At 41.8% G+C, this 23050-nt stretch overlaps 1 protein-coding gene across 2 annotated transcripts in view; it reads left to right on the forward strand.

Moving 5' to 3' along the window:
- Positions 1–45: 45 nt before the first annotated feature.
- The window catches only part of ERCC4 (ERCC excision repair 4, endonuclease catalytic subunit), a 34672-nt gene continuing 11667 nt past the window's right edge, over positions 46–23050 (forward strand). For both annotated transcript variants that reach the window (XM_029576624.1, XM_029576625.1), the window contains exons 1-7: positions 46–263; positions 730–910; positions 11395–11590; positions 14024–14231; positions 18016–18196; positions 19502–19630; positions 20780–20890. In XM_029576624.1, coding sequence (XP_029432484.1) covers positions 90–263; positions 730–910; positions 11395–11590; positions 14024–14231; positions 18016–18196; positions 19502–19630; positions 20780–20890 — 1180 coding nt within the window. In that variant the 5' untranslated portion in view covers positions 46–89. The remainder of the gene's footprint in view (positions 264–729; positions 911–11394; positions 11591–14023; positions 14232–18015; positions 18197–19501; positions 19631–20779; positions 20891–23050) is intronic.

The following is a 23050-nucleotide window of genomic DNA, read 5'->3' on the forward strand; positions in this document are numbered from 1 at the left end:
CTGATGACATCACCGAGCCGGCTGCATCCGCCTCATCGGCCAAACTTCCGGGTGTCCGAGGTGGGGAGGGGAGCGAGCGGCCAGCTGTCATGGCTCCTTTGCTAGAGCACGAGAACCAGATCTTTTTGGACCTCTTTCACGAGGACGGGCTGGTGATCACCGCCCGGGGGCTGGGCATCGACAGGATCCTGCACAACTTCCTGCGGCTGTACTGCGATCCTGCTAATCTAGTGCTGGTGTTAAACACCAGCCCGGCCGAAGAGGTAAGAGCTACTCCCCAGCGGTCACTTCTAGGTCCGTGCAACAGTGTGTCCGGTCAATGGTTTTTCTAATTTATTTAAAACTTCCAGTGGGCTAACACTTTTCCTCAAGTTATTAAATCCTTAAATTAAATTTGCAAAAGCTCGATTAGATGAGCTGTCATTTAAACTTGTTACTCATTGGGATATAAACGTTTAGCAGTTTTTAATATTGCAGGGCTTGCATTTTTTAATTGTTTTAGCATTGATTATGAGGCATCCAAATATATATATACGAGGGATGTAAAATTAATAGCAATACCAAATGAGAACTTTCCAAAATGAAATAATTTTGACGGGAAAATATTTTTAAATGCTTTATAGCTCCTTTTGTAACTGATTTTCTTTATTTCTGTAAATATTTTACAAACGTTTTCCATAAGAAAACCTACTGTAAAATGTTACCTTCAAAATAATTGTACCTGTGTAGGAATATTTTGTGGAGCAGCTAAGATCAGAGGGAACCGTTTATCTGCCTCGGATTGTCACTAATGAAATTTCCAGCAATGATCGATACGATGTTTATACACAAGGTGGAGTCTTGTTTGTTACAAGTCGAATTCTTGTGGTTGATTTCCTGACAGACAGAATTCCCTCAAGTCTCGTTACAGGTAAGAATTTAATATTGTGCTTTCTTGATAGGATGGGTTTGTTACTTCTGTGTGCATATAAAGCAGTTGTTCCTTATTAAATTCAAACACACAGATTTGGTTTCCAAATAGAAATTACATACAGGGTTGGAAAAATGCCGGGAGCTTGGGCACCTAAACTTTGGCATCCGATGCCCACCAGTCAGAAAAATAAAAAATGAAAAGAAGCAAAGAGCTGTAAAACACATAGGAGGAGCAACATTCTGTCTAGCCTCTGGTCTAGTCCAAATGCATTTCTTATAACAAAATTCCCAACTTTGCACTCCCCCATAACACTCTGCAAGTTTGAAAACTGAACGTGCCCAATGTACCCCGATGGACCTAATTCCACACTGACAGGCTGACGCAATAAGATGCAGGCAGCCACAACCCCTGTGCCCCTGATCCAATATTGAAATGAGTAAGAAATTGGAGCAGCGTACAAAAAAAAGTGCGCTAGGAAGAAATTTGTTTCTGGCGCCTAAAAGTATATTGCATTGGGCACACAGATGTCTAAATTGTGCATCCCTGGCAAAAGTGCATTGCTTACATGAAGTTACAGAAATCTGCATTGCTTGTTGTTTACTAAAAGGAAAGAAATCAGCCAGTTTTTTTAAAGTGTCCTTTAGCTAATCTCATGCTCTGAGCCACTAATCCCTATATACATGTTTGTATTTTGTGTTCTAATCCCAAATAACTAAATCTTATACTAATCTCTCTAAACAACCCTAGCCCACAAGGGGCACATTTATCACAATGCGGAGGACCAAGTTTTTTTTTTTTTGTTTCTCATGAGCCCTTGACTGTGTGTAAACTTTACTTCTCCTTCAGAGCTGTTCATTTTCCTGTGTAAAAAAAATGTGCATCGGGTGATAATAGCTAATTTCCATTGAATTTACATACATTGGGTGCTATCCGGTATGCGATTCTTAGGGTGTGTGCGTTTTAGACATGCTAATGTCCTTGCCACATCGCTGGCTAATTTTATGCACACAAAACGTGCTCCCAACTGCGAGTTAAAACCGCGCACTCGGCTGGACGCACCTTATAAGCTAGATCTAGCCTTTCAAGAGTTATAAGGAAGAAATGGGCACAGACATCAGTACAGTTTGATAAGCCTCTCTCTAAATATCCAACTAGGGCCTGGATTTTCTAAGGTCGCAGACCATAGAAAAAATCCGGTAATAACAGGGGGGGGGGGGGGCCTGCGAAAGCCGGCAGCCATCGCACCACTGCAGTGTTCTTACCTTTCGCCGCCAGTGCTGTCACCGCAGCATTGGTCCCGGTGACACCCCGACTCCTCCTCTTCTGGGGCCGACTCCGCCCTGATCACCGTATCGCACACGAAAGCTTTTGTGAATGACCCCCTAAGGCTAAACAGTAAACTACAAAGAGTGCAAAATCAGGAAGAACATCCAAACAAAATAACCATTAAAACAGAAACAACGACAAAAGAGTGAAAAAATAGGTAAACAAAATTCCATGGCCCCTAACATCTTTTGGCTGGTATTTAAATTACTAAAAATATTTCCATCCCTGATAGCATGGTATTTTTGCCTCTTTTTTTTTTTATTAAATGCATTTCCTCTACAAAACCAGCCTGCAGTGTGCTCTGTTTAGAAAGTATTTGGAGGATGCTCGGTTGCAGTATAAAAAAATATTTACTGGGAATTTGACTTAGTGATGTTACAATTTATGTCTTTAATGCTTTTTAAATTATTTTCTACATAACTTTGTAGACAGCCAGTACAAAAACTTGAATCTTCGTAGAGTTTTGAATTGGCATCCTAATTTTAAGGAAAGGAATGTATATTTTTTGCCATTGACGTTTCAGTTGGTCATAATCCTGTCAAGGCTGCTATGTAATGTGGGCCAAGCTGGACGGTTACTATTTATTTTACTGATTTATATTCCACTTTTTTCAGGTACTTCAAAGCGGATTACATTCAGGTACTAACCTTTGGGCTGCCGAGCCACAAAAATGCCATTAAATCTTTACTTTTTAGGACCGTAACTGCTTTATGAAATTCCTTTTTGTCCATTCCCATTTCATGCATGCTCATTCATCAGTGTTGTGTATTTACTTTAAGGAGCATTTTAAATAATGCCAGAGGAGATTAGGCCCTGAAGATTATGGAAGATTTGTAAATATCTTGTAAAGTGTCTTACAGAATTAATGCATCTTGAAAAAGCAATAATGTTTAGGACGGGGGTGTGCAAATAGGGGGCGCACTCCCCCCCCCCAGGAGGCAGCATACAGGCTTCCAGGGGGCTGCCGGCAGCAGTGAGCCAGAACGTGGCAAACCTCGGGGGAAGGTGCATGTGGCCATTGGTGGACCCGATCCCACCGGCGGATGAAAAATGGGGACAGAGGCCGTGAAGCCACCAGTGGACCTCATCCAGTGGCGGCTGAGTAGAGGAGGTCACCCTCCCCTTGTCTGCAGGCCTCTTGTATTAGAATTTGCGAGAGTAGCACGAGAGCAGAATCGAGGAAGTACTAGCCCCGCAGATTTTTAATATCACGGGGCCGGCACAGAGGATGCAGAAGTAGAGATGAGTGATTTGCTCCTTCCCAACGGCCACGCGGTGGTGACGATGGCAGCGGCAGCAGAGGAGAGAGAGGCTCTGGGACTGCCGGCAAAACAAAGTGGGGGCCTGCATGTTTATGAATTGGAGCTTGTGTGTGAAATCAGTTGGTGCCTGCCTGGGGCCTGTGTGTGTGCGTGAGAATGAATTGGTGCCTGCCTGGGGGTCTCTGTGTGTGAGAGAGAATGAATTGGTGCCTGCCTAGGGGTCTCTGTGTGTGTGTAAGAATGAATTGGTGCCTGCCTGGAGGTCTGTGTGTGTGTGTGTGTGAGAATGAATTGGTACCTGTCTTGGGGGTCTGTGTGTGTGTGTGTGTGAGAATGAATTGGTTCCTACCTAGGGGTCTGTCTCTGTGTGTGTGAGAAATAATGGAATGAACCTGCCTGGGGGACTGTGTGTATGAATGGATGTCTTCCTGGGATCTGTGTGGGTGAGCCTGTGTATGTATGAGAGAATCTGGGGGAGTAAGAGCTTTTGTGTGCATGGGGGGGGGGGGGGGGAAAGAGGGTCTTAAGAGTCTGTGTCTGAGAGTGTTTGGGTGTGTATGAGAGCATGTGTGTATGTGACAGTGTATGTGTGAGAGAGAGTGAACATGCAAGTGTATGTGTGAGAGAGAGAGGGTAATATTTGTGTGCCCCTCAGCCCCCTAATCCTCAACAATCTCTGGGTGACTGGAAATCAAGAGTTCCAAGATATGGACAGCAGGGGCTTTTTTAATATCCTTATTAGTTTTAAGTATTGGGTGTTATTTGATATGTGTGCTGTTTTGAAATATTTTGCTGGTACTTGGGAAATTTAAAAAAATGTATGACTTTAATTAATAGAAGTTATTTTATTTGTCAGTACTTTTAAAATATTATTTTATTAGTATGGTTTTACTATTACAATTGATGCTTTATGTTTCTTGATTTTATTTGGGAATAGTGGTTCTGTTTTTTCATTCTTACACACACAGTCTCGCTTCTTGGGATTTCAATTTCAGTTTTTTGTCTGTGTCTTGCTGGTCCTAATTTGTGATTCTTTATTCTGTATGTGGCGAGGGTCTGAATCTGCTCTGTGCATATGACCAAGTAGAGAGATTCTGCTAGTGTGTAGTATCTGTGTAGAGATCTATAGCAATCGGGGTTGTTTCATTTCCCCAGAGGGTGGTATATTGTATTCTGGGGCTGTATAGTTCTTTTTTTGCGGGGTTTTGTGGCCTGGATTGCGGGGTTTTGTGGCCTGGATTGGCCACTGTTGGAAACAGGATGCTGGGCTTGATGGACCCTTGGTCTGACCCAGTATGGCATTTTCTTATGTTCTTATGTACGTCTGGCAGTGGAAGGACTTTGTGCGACTATTACTGTGAGGTACCTGTCTGGATGTGATGTGGTTTCTGCCTCTCTTTGTGTTTTTGTGTATCTGATTGTTCTTATCAGCAACCTGAAGAGAATCAAATCTGGGATTATGAGCTTCTGACTGGCAACATGGTTGCTTGCTATTTGGCTGGTTGGTGAGAGACTTTAACATGTATATAAACACACAAACGGCAGTTATACAAAAATAAAAAGTGTTCGTGAAGAATACCCAAAAAAGAAAAAAACACTTATGCTAAATTATCTTCTTTCACAGATATACCACACTTTTGTGAATTTGCCAACTCCCAAAATATAAATACATAGAAATATAAATCTCACACAAGAAGTTATTTTAAAAAATTCTTTACAAAGATGTCATTTAAATATGTTAAATAGCAATACATAAATGAAAATGAAAAAAGACTTAGCAACAGAATATCAAAATCACAAAGAATTATCCTTTTGTTCTTAGAAAACAGTTACATTGTGAACAAGCTGGATGTTTGTAATAAATGTTACAATGTAGCATGCAATATGAAACATTGCTCTTCAAACAGTAGGCTGCTCGGATTTACTCCAGTGGAACTCTTCACACGCGGTCTTGCTTCAGTGCCTCAGATGGGCTTCTATTGCATTAGTCATATGTATATCAGATACTAATTATCTACTTTCTTTTATCTCCACTCTCGACAAAAGATCTTCTCTTTTGCCCTAAAAATAGGGCTTCATCAGGAGAAGGAGATCTCATAGAGCATCCGGATCATTAATACGTTTGAATTTATGTTTTAACTCTCAATATTAGCAGTAGAAGAAACCATATTTATACCTGTTCAGATTGAATTCTTTTAAATACCTTCTTGTTTGAAATAACATTTCTATATTTCTGTTTATTTATATTTTGGGGGTTGGCATATAATTTAGCATAAGTCTCACACACACACACACACACACTTACACTTACACTTTGGTGGGTGGGGAGGTCATGGCTCAGAAGATTTGCTGGACTCTGGTTTGGTTCAGTAGAATGTATCATGGTACAGAGGCTTGTTTTGGGGAGGTGCTTTTTTGTTCCTTTTGCCACTAGATGTCAGCATTGCCAGTTCCCTCCTATTCTATAATGGAGCTGCAGAAATTATTTAAAAAAACAAGAATAATATTGATTTTTATCATTTCACACAGAATTTTGTAGCTTTGCTTTTATTTTGCTTCTTGACAGCTTTAATTTCCCTGGCACAAAGATGATCCAGGAGAGATGTTAAGAAAAAATGAGGTTTACAAACTAGTAAATGATTGCTTTCTTTTAAAACTGGATGAAGTAGGGTGGTTTACGGTGTTATTCCACGGAGATAACAGTGAAATAAAGGTCAGCAAATAGGTCGTGGGCCAGGGATATGAAATGGGAAGTGCATGAGTTACATTTGCAAGCACTGCCTCAATTGTATGCAAATATCTGAAAACCATACAGTTTTGCATCCCTAGAAAACTACTATTTGACACCCCTGTTGTAGGTGATATGTTTTTATTGAACTAACCTAATGTATTTGTGATGAACTTGCCAGGGTTTACTGAAGGGAGCATACCTCTGGCAAGTTGGTCGCAAATATATGAAGTTATTTAAATAAAAAGGTGGCACCTGCAACCTGTTTGTTGACCTATATTTCTTTTAAAATGGAATGTTTCCTTAAAGCCTCAGGATGTCAGCTAAATTCAGCAGCAGACAAAGAAGTTGGAATGGAATACCTGTGATTAACTAAGTTAAAGACTACAACACAAAACTATCACGGTCGCACTTTATCCATAGGGATGCATCAGAAATCAGAATATAAAGACTTTTTTTTTAAAGTTTGTTCTTGTTAGCATCTCCCATCAATACAGATGAAAGGAAATCATGATGTTATTGTACTGTTTGTAATCAGGGAGCCATAATATTCATTTGTTATGTCACCAATGATATGATCCAGCAGGGGTAGGTAAGGCCGGTCTTCTACTGCTGGAATCCAGTGGGGTTTTCAGGATATCCTCAGTGACATGGAAGATATCCATACATATTCAGGATGGAGATCCTGACAACCTGATCGGCCTACGGGACTGGAGTTGCCTACCCGGTGATACGCTATGCAGTGGTTAAAGATCCTTAAGGGAAGAGATTTTTAAAAATGCAATATATTGGCTTAATAAAAGATAGCGCAACCACAGAAAGTACCCAATGGCAATATATTCAATTTATTTAATTCACATAATTAAAACAAATAACATTCACATCATACAAAATGTTCACCCATTAAAAACCTACCTCAGTTTCCAAATATTGCTCTTCTCAAAAATTTAGAACTATATTCAAATATTCCCAACAAAGGGCTCTTGTTTCGCCAAATGCTTGGCTTCATCAGGGGGCGTTAACATGTTATACATGTAATCATGTCTGCGTACAATATAGTTGTGACCAAACCAATCCACAATATATATTACAAACCATGTATCTTGCCAAATGTTAGGCTTTTCCAGTTTCAGCACACATTTGGCTTTTCCAGGAAATGATAAATGTGCTCAAATTTCTACAATTGTTGTGCAGTTGTACAAAATGCACGATGCTTTTTATCTTGAGCAATAACCTCTCCATATACTTCCTTCTGTGAATATGGTCTTAACAGTATAATATTAACAAAGGCCCAGCACTATACGCCACCAATTTAAAGTTCTTTATCGTAGCGTCTTGAATACTGTGTATAATTCTGGTCGCCGCATCTCAAAAAAGATATAATTGCAGTGGAGAAGGTACAGAGAAGGGCAACCAAAATGATAAAGGGGATGGAACAGCTCCCCTATGAAGAAAGGCTGAATAGGTTAGGGCTGTTCAGCTTGGAAAAGAGACGGCTGAGGGAGGGATATGATAGAGATCTTTAAGATCATGAGAGGTCTTGAACGAGTAGATGTGACTCTGTTATTTATACTTTTGAATAATAGAAGGACTAGGGGGCATTCCATGAAGTTAGCAAGTAGCATATTTAAGACTAATCAGGGAAAATTCTTTTTCACTCAACGCACAATAAAGCTCTGGAATTTGTTGCCAGAGGATGTGGTTAGTGCAGTTAGTCTAGCTGGGTTCAAAAAAGGTTTGGATAAGTTCTTGGAGGAGAAGTCCATTAACGGCTATTAATCAAGTTTACTTGGGGAATAGCCACTGCTATTAATTGCATCAGTAGTATGGGATCTTCTTAGTGTTTGGGTAATTGCCAGGTTCTTATGGCCTGGATTGGCCTCTGTTGGAAACAGGATGCTGGGCTTGATGGACCCTTGGTCTGACCCAGCATTGCAATTTCTTATGTTCTTATGTCTGTCTATGCGCCTGACCCCGCTGTACATGAAAATGGCAGCGTAAATAATAAAAATAGATGGAGACCTAGAAAAAAGTAGAAAGCCTGGATATGTGAAGTATTTTCGTTTTCCTCCATTCGACGGATTTGATATTTTTTACACCAAGAGACACTTTGTTGCTTTCTAAAGTAAAATATCCTGGAAGGAAGGATACACGTTTCTTGGTTCTTTTCATGGCAAAGCTTGTTGAGGCATTCTGTTAAAACACCATTAGGAAGTTTCATTGTAGATAAAGCCAACTGGGAGGTAAACCAAAGTTATTCAAATCCCTCTTGTTGTGAAATGCCTTGCATTCCTTCGGAAATGCAAGCATTTTTTTTTCCTTTTGCCCAGTAGTTAACTCCTGGGCCTCTGGTCTTCCAGCTTAATTGAAAATGATGTTTAGAGAAACTATGGCCTCCACGAGCCTTCATTTGTAACTATTTGTAAATATTCTTCATATTTAATCTTCTTTCCTGTCAAGCCCAACTATTTCAACAACAGTCCTCAGCCATGGACTGCAGACCTTTGTACTCTCCAAAACCTGGTAACCAAATCATCACCAATAGAGGTCGCAGTTGTGCAACAATGATGGTTGACTATATCTACAATTCTTAGTCTCTTCAATTCATCAGGAGCCTCCTAGTAGATAGGAGGAGACGACTCATCTCTCCTCAGACATTATGGCTTTATTTCCAAACCTGACTCTGCTCCCTGGGCCAGGAGGTGCTGGAGTGGTTGTGGAGGCAGAATTCACAGCCCTCTAGAAGGAATGGGAGGTAGTGGGGAGGGGGAGAGAAAAGGGGGAAGTCCTAGATGATTACTTACTTGGGTAGCAGATATCGATATGGAGGGGGTAGCTTTGAAGTGCTGAATCTTTGTTAGTGAATAGATTCCAAAGGGTGCAATTTAGGGCATTTGACTTTTGTTTGTTTTTTTTTGGGGGGGGGGGCTCAGCACTCTCCCTTATCCCCTATTCTTTTTAAATGTATACCTTTATCCCCTGGGGACTGTCATAAAAGAGAGAGGTTTCTATCTGTGCAGATGATGGCAACTCTTCCTAGATAAATCTATGGAGACTCTTAAGATTCTCTTTGATGTAATGGCTTATTGGATGCCTCAGAATTGTCTGACTTAAGACTGACATTTTATAGATGGGCTTTTCCCCCTTTCCAGAAATGTTCTCAAGGACCGATCTAAGGAAAACGTGGATTAAGCTGTCTACTCAGGTAAAAAGCTTGGGAATCATTTTTGGATTTCCAAACTATGGAAAGTCAAGTCCAGTTAGAGACAAGAAGGCCTTTTAAGATTAATCAAGCAAGTAAGACCTTACTTGTTAGCACAAGATCGCAGAATGGTATTGACCCACTTGATTATTGTGGTGCTCCCAAAGAGAGTGTTGGCTTGCCCACAGGTGTCACAGAAAACCACAGCAAGGATTATTATGGGTAGCAGGCAATGGGAGCGGGCTTCCCAATTATTACTACCTTTTTACTGGCTCCCAGTGATACACAGAATACATTTTTTTAAAAATCTTTTTGTTGGTATTTCACTCAATAGTGGTATTGACCCCTCTGATGTGACAAATAGATTATACATAGTGCTCCTTCAAGAGCTTTGCGTTCTAACCAGGAAATGAGGATGTGGTTCCTGTCAGCAAAGACTCTCTCTCTCAGGTCAGATCTAGGGAATGAGCCATTTTGGGAATAGCCCTCACGCTATGGGATTCCTTACTAGTGGCTGTCAGAAATCTTATGAATTTCTTGTGTTTTTGCTGTTGGCAATACATTTTTTTTCTTCAACTGAAAAAGAGAATAGAAAACAGATGATTACGTGTCTTAATGGGATCTGATAGCAGGGTATAGGAAATTGTCTTTCTTTTTTTGTTATAGATTAGGATTTTGGGGTTGTATTATATCTTGTTTTGACATTGTTTGCCTGTTTTAACATTTATTGTGTGTTATTGATTTGCCTATAGTTTATATATTGTGGCTTACCTGCTTTTATTAGGGGGAATGTTCGTATTATGTTGTATTTATTTCTTTTTGCTTGATGTAATCCACCTTGGAATGTCCATTGGTCATGGAAAGTGGAATATAATTTTCAAATTGCTATTACAAATGTAAGTAAATTAGAGCTGATTCAGAAACCCGAATAGGAAACACGTTGACATGGAAAACATTAACTTAGTATGACCAACTGAAAGAACTAACCCAAGGAAAGAGATTTAAAAAAATTAGTTGCTGTAATTAAAAAGGTGCAACTCCAAAAAAGTGTGAAAAAATAAATCTATACCATGACATGAAACAGATTATACCAAGGGAGGAAACAGAGCTAAGAATCCAGTGGCATAAATAAGAGTCAAAACCATAATTTTTACTTTACTCCAAAATGCAGCTGCCAGAGTCCTGACTGGTAAAAGAAAATCCGACCACATATCCCCAGTACTCTACAACTTACAATGGCTACCAGTTGAGAAAAGAATAGAGTACAAAGTCCTCACAATCCTACACAAGACAATTCATAAAGCAGACTACACTGCCCTGGACAACATTATACATTTACATAAATCATCACGTACGACAAGATCAATATATAAAATTCAGCTGGATGTTCCTTCACTACCACAAGCCAAACTGTCCTCCACAAGAAATAGAGCCATCTCCATCGTAGGCCCAAAATTATGGAACTCATTACCTCATCACCTCAATTCGCAAGAAAGCTTTAAATCTTTTAAAAAAGAACTTAAAGCTTGGCTACTCACACAGTCTTACAATGGCTGCTCACCCAATGGCAGCAGAGGATAAATCTTTGATCACATCCACTGCGCGTTCCATTTTATGCTAGCAATCCCCCTCCTACGACGACCGCCCCAACTCACAGAAACCTTTCTCATTTTTGTTCGGTATCAACCGTCCCCCTACAAGATTTGTATACAGTCATATATCTAATGTATAATGTATTTATTGACTGATATTAAGTTATTGTTTTGATTCAGTTTTCTGTTATACTGTTATGGATTTAAATGTAACTGGTTTGTTATAATGTAAACCGGAGTGAAGGCAATGTCTGCTATACCTCGGTATGTAAACGAATGCTAAATAAATAAATAAATAAATAAATAAATAAATAAATGATTATTTCACCTTTTGGACTGAAAAAGATTTCATTTCCTTACTATGCTGTCAGGTATCCTGGTGTACAAAGCCCACAAAATCATTGAGTCCTGCCAGGAAGCATTTATTCTGCGTCTCTATCGCCAGAAGAACAAGCAGGGCTTCATCAAGGCCTTCACGGACAATGCTGTTGCCTTTCACACGGGCTTCTGCCAGGTGGAGCGCGTCATGAGAAACCTCTTTGTTCGAAGGCTCTACCTGTGGCCCAGGTAAGCTTCCTTCCCATGGAGCAGCATCCTAATCGTCTTTCATTTTGGTGAAACCTTCTCCCTTCATTATTTTCTTTCCTTGTGATCTTGAGGTTTCGGTTGTTCTCTTTCTGGATAAATAGCTTTGTGCACGTGTACTGTCGGTATGCGAAGGTTTCTGGTCGCTCGCTTGCTTTGTTTTGGAAACTGTTAATGGTCACAAAGTTTCACTCGGTGTCCGTGCAGAAGATCAATACAGGGGGGGGGGGGGGGGTCCCTGCGCTTTTCCTTCCATCCTCTGTATTTCAGTTGGCTCAGAGATTTTGCATGCCAGTAGCCATGTTTGTTGCTTGTGGGGTCCAGATGCATCTTTTGATTGCTTTTCCTTTGATGTCATCCCTGGCGTGTTTACTTGTCACATCCTCTTCTCCAGATGGTCTCTCTCTTTTTTTGCTTTTCGATAGTCTCCCAGATGGGACTGAAAGTCAGAGGATGGGCACATCATCATGAAATGTTTGAATATAATTCTTAGTTGACTCACTGCATATTGCTGGGGGAGAGACAAAAGAGCACTTGGACAGAAGTTGTAAATGCGTGGAACCAAACCACTGATCCATTTAACAGCACAAAATCTAAGACCCTGCAGCTCTCTAAGTAACTTCGGATCTGCAGTGAGTACTTTGGAAATTTGAGGGTGGATATTCAAAATCCATTTAGACAAAAGTTATCTGTCTAAATGGCAAATACGGCATAGTCGGCCATGTATCCGGCTAAATTATAGCAGGATAACTGCTTATCTGTCTATATAATTTAGCCGGATATTAAATGAGTGTTTCGGGGGCATTCCAAAGAGGGGCTAAGATATCCGGCTAACCTAGGTGAATATCAGGTATATCCGGCTAGGTTAGCGGGTATATTTAAACTTGCTTCAGTGGAGGTGGGGAGGGGAAGGCTCACAAACAGGCTGAGGGCTCTTAGAATTTATTTATTTATTTATTTATTTATTTATTTATTTATTTAGAGTGACACTGACAGCTACTTAACCGGATATCTTTGAAGATATCCGGTTAAGTTGAAAGTTATCCGGCCACACAAGGCCAGATAACTTGAAAACCTATCTGGCTATATTCAAACACATTTATCCCGCTGAATATATGGGACAAGTCATGCAGCTAATGTTAGCCGGATAACTTTTCCATTAAACAGCCTACTGAATATTGGCCTCTTGGTGTTTTTAGCTTTGTTTTATTTAGTTATCAATCGCTCACAGGTACCTAAGCGATTTACAGGTTACATACACAATGTAAAACAAACAGAATCAGATTATACAAAATGATCTCAGAAGAGGAGAACAGATCTCTGTAAATATTTAGTGAAAGGCCTGCTTAAATAGGTCCGTTTTTAGCATTGATTTGAAAGCCTTTGAATTTTCGGTCAGGCGGGGAATGCCTCTGGAAGGGAGTTCCAAATGCTGGGGGCTGCCACCGAAAAAGCAGACTCCCTGGCAATGTTTCAGTCACTGACTGTTAACAGAGAACATTTTGAAGACTCCCGTTTCATGACAGTTCTGGAAAATCCAGTTTTTACTGTAAAGTGCATTAACCCAGGCGTACGAGGCCCCTACCCCCGATTCTACTTGACAGCGCCCAGGGCTGGCATGAAGCTGCCACAGCTGGTAGAACCATAGTCTCCCCCCCCCCCCCCCCCCCCGACCATCACCACTCCCCCTCCCCTACTGGCAGAGATCTTCAATTGGTGGCAGAGGCCACAGGAAAGAAAATCCGAGCTGGTAGGCCCCGAGTGGTCCCTGCCCTTTGCATGGGTTTCCTTGGTGAGAAGGAGGGACGGAAGTTGCCGCAGGGCCTGGGAGTGCATGCTGGGGAAGGGAGAGGAGGGAGAGGACCCATGGCCATGGAAAAGTGGTTGGAGGGAGAGGAGAGGACACAGGAAGTGACTGTGGAGGGAGTGCATAGGAAGGGAGAGGCTTTATAATCTTGGTGAGGGAACCTGTGGCACTTAATCCTGAATCTTTTTTAAATATTGAGCAACGCCTCTGCCATTAACCATATCTGAACAGGACAAAAGCTCTTAGTTACATCTGTGTAAGTAAGAAATCCAGTTGAGCCTAATTAATCTTTTAAAATCTGGACAGATTCAAACCACTGTACACAATGGGAGTCTTGATATTTTCTCTGGCTCTTTCTCTAGTGAAACTTATTCTTGGCTGATAGACCCCGGTCAGATTCCTTGGCTCTGTTTTGAGCGGCTTGTCCAATTCTGGAAACACAAGCACTCCATTCACGCCAACCTTAGACATCTCCTGTTATTCTACTTGCCAGCATTCAGTGCATGGCTTACCTGCTCTCCCTGGATGTGCGCCACATAGAAGCATCACGCCCAGTACGTTGTATCTCAAGACACCGAAGCGCTGACTTCTCTGTGGCTTCTCCGTAGGTTTCATGTGGCTGTGAACTCCTTTTTAGAAAGACACAAGCCGGAGGTGGTGGAGTTGCACGTAGCCATGACTCCATCCATGCTGGCCATCCAGACTTCAGTACTGGATATCATGAACGCATGTCTGAAAGAACTAAAGCGCTACCACCCAGCTCTCGAAGTAGAAGATTTGTCTTTAGAAAATGCCATTGGGACAGCTTTTGACAAGGTATTGTTCCATTGCTTATTGTACTGGAATTAAAAAAAAAAAAATACTAAATCTGGCAAGGATTTGGCTTACTTGAATGTTGATGGATTTTTCGATTATGAGTGTTTAGCACTGTGTAATAAAAAAACCCTACTATCAAAATAGCACAAAGGTGAAGTTGTGCAACTGACAATATTATCTGCAACAAACAGCTTCTAATAAAACCTTTAATCCAATCTGTGTAACACAAGATTCCTCAAACTATTACACCTCAACAGCCGAAGTTGCTGTCAATGTGTCAATTTTCAACACTTTTATTCCCTAATACTAGTCACTATTTTTCCGAAAAAAAAATTATATATGCATTTAAAATAGTCTGTTGATTCACTCAAAACATTTTTTATGCATTTGTACTTATCTTATTCAAGATGAAAAGTCCAGACCGGTCACCCGACGCTGTCAGTATTTTCGAGAGTGCTCTTAATGACTCTCTGCCTCAGGGGAACTCGCCATCTTGTCGAAACGAAACCTTGCTTCTGTAACGGATGTGTAGCAACCATGATTTAACCATGGACGTCTCATCACCAACCAATGAAATTAAATTTATCACAAAGAGGGGATGATCGTTTAAAACGTTTAGCACTGAAAGAACAGATGTGGATTTTCAAGTTGAATAATGCGACTCCCAGCAGCCTTAATGAATCCATTGATTGGTTCAATGTTTTGTGATAAAGACCGGTCTGGACTTTTTGCCTTTGAATAAGATAAGTACAAATGCATATAAAATGTTTTGAGTGAATCAATGGACTATTTTAAATGCATATATAACATTTTTTTCTAAAATATAGTGACTAGTATTGGGGAATAAAAGTGTTGAAAATTGACACATTGATTCCTATGATGATAGTGTTTCCCCGCAGCGACTTCGGCTGTTGAGGTGTAATAGTTTGAGGAATCTTGTCTTACACAGATTGTATTAAAGGTTTTGATAGAAGTTGTTTGCTGCAGATAGCACTATGTAATAGCATTATATGTTTAGGCCAAATGAGATTCTGCATGTGGGTCAGCGATGTGGAGCTGATACGTCAAGCATACTTAGAACTTTGTACGGTGCCTTGCTAAAGTCTTCACACCCTTGTACATTTTTCATATTTTGCTGAGAAACATAAATCACAATGCATTAAAGCAGAAGTTTGTTTCACTGATCTGCACAGCATGCTCTATACTTCATTGTGAAAGAACAATTATATAAATATTCCAAAAGTAATTAAGAATTACAAAAAAAAAAAAGCGTTTATTTCTGTCTTCACACCCTTTGTAATAGCAAGCCTAAATTAGTTTGGGTTCATAATAAGTTAAATAGAGCCTGTCTGTGTCCAGTCACAGTGGTTGAGCTGATTCAAATCTTCCTGGATGAACAATCAAACTGTTATGTTGTATGATGTGACATGAAGCAAAGGTCAAAACACGGAGCTGCCAAAAGAACGCCAGGAGCACAGAAAATGTCATTGTGTTTGAATGTTGCCTTGGAGCACTGTCAGGCCCATCACTGTTAAAGTGGAAAGATTTTGGAACACCCAGACACTGTTGTAATCAAGCCATTCCTCCAAAGTCAATAGCGTGGATTAAGGAAACTGCTGTAGAAGCTCGCTGGGGCCTAAGATTATTTTAAAAGAATGACAGAGGCCTCTGACTGAGATTGGGGAAAATGTTGACTGTTCAACAATTTCAAGATTACTCCACAAACATGGCCTGTATGTTACGCGCCTGTGCCCGTCCCGCGCGTGGGCCTGCTCACCTTCATGGTTCCACAGCGGGTCCCCGGGACGACCTCCCTCGCGGTAGTTGCCAGGCCCCGGCGTCCCGCAGCGGTCGCCGGGCCTTCCACTGCGCGCCAGGCCTCATGCCGAGGCTCGCGCGTCCTCGGCCATGTTAGCCATGCCCCAAGCACACGCGCGGACCTCCCGGACTCATGTCGGGCCAAGGGTGGGTCTCAGCTCCGCGGCGCGCCCTGATTTGATCCCTCGATATAAGGAAGTTCCTGTCTATGCTTCCTTGCCTTGGCAATCAGGTCGGTTTGTTCGAAGATTGCCTCTGCGTTTGTTCCTGCTCTTGCCTGTTCCTAGTCTCGTTCCAGGATCCTTCTGTTCCAGCTCTGTTCCTGACTTGTTCCTGCATCCTAGTTCCTGCGTCCTGCTTGTTCCTGTGTTCATCTGACGGTCTACCCAGGTAGTGCCCTTGGACTGTCTTACTGGTACTAACCCCAGCTTGCTCCTGACCTGCTTGCCTGCCACCTGCCTCAAAGACCTCAGCTTGCTCCTGACCTGCCTGCCTCAAGACCTCAGCCTGCCTTTGACCTCGTCTGACCTCCGGTACCTGACCCCTGCTTTGCTGACCATTCCTCAAACTGACCTCTGGATCTTGACCTTTGCCTGCCTGACCTCGTCTCCAGATTCTGGCTCTGTTCCTCGCCTTGTCATCACCAACTCTGTTCTAGTTCTCCTTGTTCCAACTTCGAACCCGATCGTGCTCCCCCTGTGTCCGTGGGCACGCCGGACATTTCATTCTCTCAAGAGACCCTGTGATGCCCACCTAAGTCCAAGTGGCCCGGGACCCTATGAGCTTCTCCTGGGGGGGACCTCGGGCTTCCAGTGGTGAAGCTCTTCACAGCCTCTGTCTCCTCCGGTGCTCCGCCCCCTGGGGGCAGTTACCTCCTGTTCCCTTTCAGGAGACGTTCCATCACTGTCCCAGGACAAGGGTCCACCCCCGAGCGCAACACTGTATGGGAGGCTGAAAAGAAGGAAGCCACCGATGAAGAAAAGCCAAATGAAGTGCCGCATAGCATTTACAAAGAAACACTTAGGGGATGCCGCACACATCTGGGAGGTTTTGTGGTGCGATGAGACCAAAGTGGAACTCCTTTTTTTTTTTTTTTCTCAGTACGAAGCGTGCGATGTCAAACAAACACAGCACATCACCATCCCTACGACAAAGTACGACGGTGGCAGCATTGATGTTGTGGTGATGCTTTGCAGCACTGGGGACAGAGAGGCTTGTGAAGGATGGATGGAAGGAGGAAGGAGGCAAAGTTCGGGCAGATCCTGGAAGAAAACCTGTTCCCATAAACCTGTGCCATAAATCTGGAACTAGGGAGAAAAGTCACCTTTTAGCAAAACAATGATCCTGAGCAAAAGAAACAACGCAGTGGCTCAGTAAGAAGAAAGTAAATGTCCTCGAATGGCCCTGCCCTAAATTCAATAGAAAAACATCTGTAGACTGAAGACTGCAGCCTACAGACGATCCCTAGCCAACTTGAAAGAACTTGAGCTCTTAGAAAGAAGGGGCAATAACTGCACCTTGCTTATTGTCCACCAGATGTGCTGGACTGGTCTGGCAGGACTCAAATGAAAGAAAATTAGCAGGTAAGAAACAAAAATTTTTCCACCCTACTGTGAAAAGTTAGTAGACACGTATCTTAAAAGAATCATGGTGGTTATTGCTGCAAAAGCGGCTTCCACCAAATATTGTCAAAGGGTGTGAAAACTTATGCAAGCATGGCTTTTTTTTTTCTTTTAAATTACTTTTGGAATATTTCTATAATTGTTCTTTCAGAATGAAAATGCGGACTGTATCATGTAGATGAATGAAACAAACTAGTTTAATGTGTTTTGATTTGTATTTTTTAGACAGAATGCAAAAAATGTACAAAAATATGAGGACTCTTGCAAGGCATTGTATTATATACAGGAGAGTATTTTCATGAGGCCCATTGCCTTGTATAATCTCTCTGTTTTTCTCTTTGTAGACAATTCGCCATTATTTAGACCCCTTATGGCACCAACTTGGAGCTAAGACTAAATCTTTGGTGCAAGATTTGAAGATTCTCCGTACTCTATTGCAGTACCTTTCACAGTATGACTGCGTCACTTTCCTTAACCTTCTGGAATCACTGAGAGCAAGTGAGAAAGTGTTTGGACAGAATTCAGGTATGAGAGAAATAACATTCAGGGAAAAAAAAAAAATCACCGCGCACAATCCTGGATGTTGATTACCTGCTATTAATTAAGTTGACTTAGAAAATAGCCACTGCTATTACTAGCAACTGTAACATGGAATAGACTTAGTGTTTGGGTAATTGCCAGGTTCTAATGGCCTGGATTGGCCACTGGATTGTCCATCAAGTGGCTTGTGTTGGCCACTTGATGGACCCTTGGTCTGACCCAGTATGGCATGTTCTTATGTTCTTAATGTTATGGTTGGTGCCTAAAATAGTATCATTAGTTAACATGTTGGAATCACAGGGCGAGAGCCAGTCCAACAAACTGGGGTTCGACAGGATCTTGGGTTAGTCCATGGCTCCGGGAATCTGCACCTCTAGCGCAGACCAGCAAAGGCTAAAATAGCCACTAAAATAAGAGGATAGGATGAGACTAATCCTGGGCTTAAGTGGAGTTTGGCTTAGCGGGCCAGAAAACAGCAGTGGAAGTGACTTGAGGAAATAGTGTATTTGTCGCATGACTTAATCTGTGCAAAGGAAACAGTTGTTCAAGAAAGCTGGGAAGCTGCCTGAGGCTGGTGAGACATGGATGTAATAGAAAGAGAAGCCTTTCAGGGAAGCGCATAAACATAGGGGAAAAACAAACTGTGGGCAAGCTGCAGGTGATTGCAAGCTATTGCTGGCTGCGGGCATTGTTAGCTTCGCTGAAATATTGTTCTGTGAAAATTGTAAAGCGTCTCAAATGCGTGCTTCAGTCTCTGAAGAGTTGGAGTAGATGGAAATTTACTTAATTGGTTCATACAAGGCTAGAACAATTCCATGCACCCGGTCGCACGCGTGACGAGCACCGACGCAGATTGGAGAAGGATCCTGGCTTGGAGGAGTGGCCACTTTTCTGGCCATGTCTGAAGCCCGTTGCGGAGAGGAGCCACTGTGGTCAGGTTTGGTGGGGTCACTGAGGTCAGGTGGAGTGTAAAGAGGGAACCACTGGCAACAGCCATGAAGCTTGGGCCTGCTGTGGAGGAGCTGCCACTGGGCTGCCCCAGCAAGCAGGATGTAGCCGGGAAGAGGCTGGAGAGAGGAAGGGGAGAACAAAGAAAGTAAAAAAAAAAACCAATCATATAAAATAGTCGAAACAAAAAATATTCTAAAAGTTATAAAGAATTATTTTCTACCCGGTTCCTAAAAACTTTGCTTGGTGCTCAGAGTTGTAAAGTATTTTTCCCAAGCCTGGATTAATAGGATGCACTGTGTATGTATATAAATATGTATTTTGGTTATTTGCTCGTTTTAGGTTGGCTGTTTCTTGACTCCAGCACCTCAATGTTTGTACATGCTCGAGCCAGAGTTTACCGCATTCCCGGCAGTAAAATGGATAAAAAATCCAAAACATCTGATAAAATGGAGCTAAAAGAAAAACAAGGTACTGTAAACCACTGCAATTTTAGAAGCAGAAATAGATAGCCCTGTATTTGACTTTGTAAGTATTCTCAATTTTTAAGACCTCAAAATAAAAAGATAAATAGTTTCCTCCTTTTAGAGCATTTTATGGATCTAGGTTAAGCATATGAACTTCAAAATGGTGTTAGCTGAGGCCCAGTAGACACTGTCTCTAATATGGAGCTGGAAGAGGTGATCTTCCTTCACAACTTCTCAGTGACTTGGGGGATCAGCGCCAGTCCCACAGCACCACTAGGTGATAGTCCTGTGAGGAGAAAAATGCTGCGTCTGTGAATAACCCCCTACACCCACTTGTGCCTTTTTATTTAAATCTGTTTTATTTATTTTTCTCAAGCAGAACAGCAAATAAGTCTCCCGTGAAGCTATTAGTATACCGAGCATTTGCAAGCCATTGATAAGAAGTACACCATTGCAAAAAATGAGGAAATAGGAGCCCTAGAAACCTCAATTCCAAATGAATTGCAGATCCAACTCCTCAACTCCCACCTTGTACCACAAAGAGACCGCCCAAGCAATAAACACAAATGAGAGAATGCTTACACGGAAATGAGCAAAGAAAAATGATGTAAGATCAGGCATCGGTTTAGGAGACCCGGCAGCATTTTGCATTTCTGTAGTGTGTGTGTGTACAGTACAGATAGAAACCCAGATAGCAGATAAATGCAAGGGTGATCATTAAAATATCCCTTACACTTTCCATACGTTTGTTTACAGAAGTGAAATATTCACAGTAAAGGCATGTTCTAAACGTGGATTGGAAGTAACATTAAAGCGGTAATGCATGCAACAGCTAATTATCCATGCCAGAAATGATCAGTCCTAAGCTAAAATGGAGAACATCGCATGTAAAGGCTAGGACAGGTATCTTGATGGTAGAGCCAATCTGATTAGGGGAGCGATTGGATTGGGAAAGTTTAAAATTTAAAAAAAAAAAAAAAGCGTACAGTGCATGGTTTTGAAAAAACTTTTTGTTAAGGTACTGCATGAGCAGTGAGATCCCGCGAGCTTCTCTTGTCGAACTGTGCCTGCTGCATCTCGCTGCTGATCAGCGATGGGGAAATAGTCCAGATTCTAAGCGGTAAACAGAACCGGACTTCTTGTGCATTTCCAGAAGAGAGGAGGGAGCTGGTTCTGGAAAGCAGTCCAAAATGGGAAGCTTTATCTGACGTACTGCAAGAGATTGAAAGAGAAAACCAGGACAGCGACGCTCTAGGAGGGCCAGGTAAGATGGCCATGGTGCTGGTTTTTATTATTTAAACTAACAGTAGTAAAAGCAAACTGACTTTAGTAAGGTGGAGTACATTTACAGAGAAGGTGTGGGAGTATATACATACAAGTTCAGCGTAATTCCTATTGGTGCCTAGAATAAAACCACTAATCTAAACATCATAACCATCAAGACTATTCTGTTGAGCTTATCTTTCAAAAATCCTATAAATTTGGAAAATCCAAGATGGCGCTGAACTGGAGAGATGCTTTCAGAAGACTTCCTGCATCCAACATCTTTCATTTTCTTTGGTTTTCTGCATTGATAAAATCAAGTCTTATCCTGTGGACCTTCCTAACCCCTGTTTCATGCCCAATAAATGCTTTCATCAAACCTCGGGCACCTGGAGACCTGGTTGGCAGGGCCATTGGAGAGTCGCATGGAATACTAGAAACATCAGCTCTTCTGGGCCAGGAGATCTCTTTTTCAGCCTGGGCCTCGCTGCTGCCTCCGGAGGGGCTCTTGCACTCAGAAATGTTCTCTATGCCAGCCAAAGACTGAGGTGGCCAAGATGCCAGCAGAGTTGGAGGGAGGAGCACCAAGTTTTCGAGCAGAGGATGCATCTAACTGAGCTTGTGAGCGTTGAGCATGCTGGCAGTATGGGAGAGGGCTTCCAGATGTTCTTTCCACCTGGATGTGTGGAAGTTGGGAAGACCGCCATGAAGACTCTGCAGACCAGAGTTCCAGCTGTGCTCCCAATGTCGAATGCCACCTAGGCAACCACTAATGAAGCACAGGGAGCCAATAAGAATATTTTGCTGGCTGAAATTTGGACAGTTGTGTCCCGTATGGCTTAGTTCTGTAATTTCATCTCAAATACAACTCCAGTTACAGGATTGTTTCTTTGAAGAGTAAGAGCTGTTGTAATTAAAGATAACATACTCAGCAGCAAGGTCGAAATACTAGAGAATTTTTCAAGATATAAAAATTTCAGATTGATTCATTTTCCTAAGTCTACTGTATCGTCTCCTTTAGACATGCTTAAGAACTTTGTGCTGGAAGTTTTAAAAGTGGCTCCCAGGTCAATGCCACCTGTTTGCATGCTTTTTTTTCCATCCCTAAGACCAAGTCCCAGGGACAACAAGAAACAGGGGACATGGAACTGTTGGTGACGTCTGATAAGTTTGGATGTTTCTGCGTTTCTCATGGTTAGCAGCAGAAGAAATTACTTCCAGAGAGACATTGTTTGTTTGTTTAATATTTGACCCAGATCATTACTGGGTATTATGACTTTTTTTTTTTTTCGAAAATAGAAATGATTTTACGTCAAAAGATTAAAATATTCCCTGATCTCTCCAAAACAACTGTGTGTGAAAGAAGGAGATTCCTGGCAGTGTACCCTAGGGCTCTGTCCACAGGGGCAGACTTCTTAAATATACTTGCAGGTGTATTTTGAAATATTGAGGGGAAAAGATTTGTATTTCCGACTCATCTTCTCTTCTTTTCCTTTGAGATAAATCTGTGAGTGGTAGCATTTCACCAGAGGAGGTGCTTACCCCTGCATTGATTGATAGCGACAAGTTTGCTCTGTCTGTTCCGTTTCGAGGCCACTGCTTGTGCAGCATCTTTTAATTGTACCTGCTGTTTTTCCTGCTGTTGTGGAATATCCTTTTGTCCCTTGGTTTCATGCTTCAGTAAGCGGGACTAGAGTTTCACGACTGTAGATTTTTTTTTTTCCTTACTAATCTGCAATGTGATTATTCTTTCCTAATTTTTTATTTTTTTTTTGATTCGTTTGAAAATTCAGTCAGTTTTGGGGGCAGTGTCAGATGATTTTTCAGGGGGTAAATCATCCACGTTTATCTGCATAATATCGTGATCTGCTTGTCACGCCTCCTCCTCCCTCCACCCCCCCCCCCCAAATGGGCGGAGTAAGGTCAGGGAAGGAGATTCTGTACAGGAACCGCATGATCAAGTCACCAGGTGGAATTTCCGGTGTGAACTTCGAGCCCGCTTCAATGTACAGCGTGCAGATGCTTTGTAGCATCCCTTAGAAAACGGGCTTACAGTCCTGCGGGGAAGCTAATTATTGCCCTCCTCGAATAATAACAGTAATAATGTTTTTAAAATACCATAAACCTGAGGTGTTTTTCAAATAGAGAAACTCTATGTGAA

The sequence above is a fragment of the Rhinatrema bivittatum genome, chromosome 14 (genome assembly GCF_901001135.1).
Source record: "Rhinatrema bivittatum chromosome 14, aRhiBiv1.1, whole genome shotgun sequence".
Classification (NCBI taxonomy): domain Eukaryota; kingdom Metazoa; phylum Chordata; class Amphibia; order Gymnophiona; family Rhinatrematidae; genus Rhinatrema; species Rhinatrema bivittatum.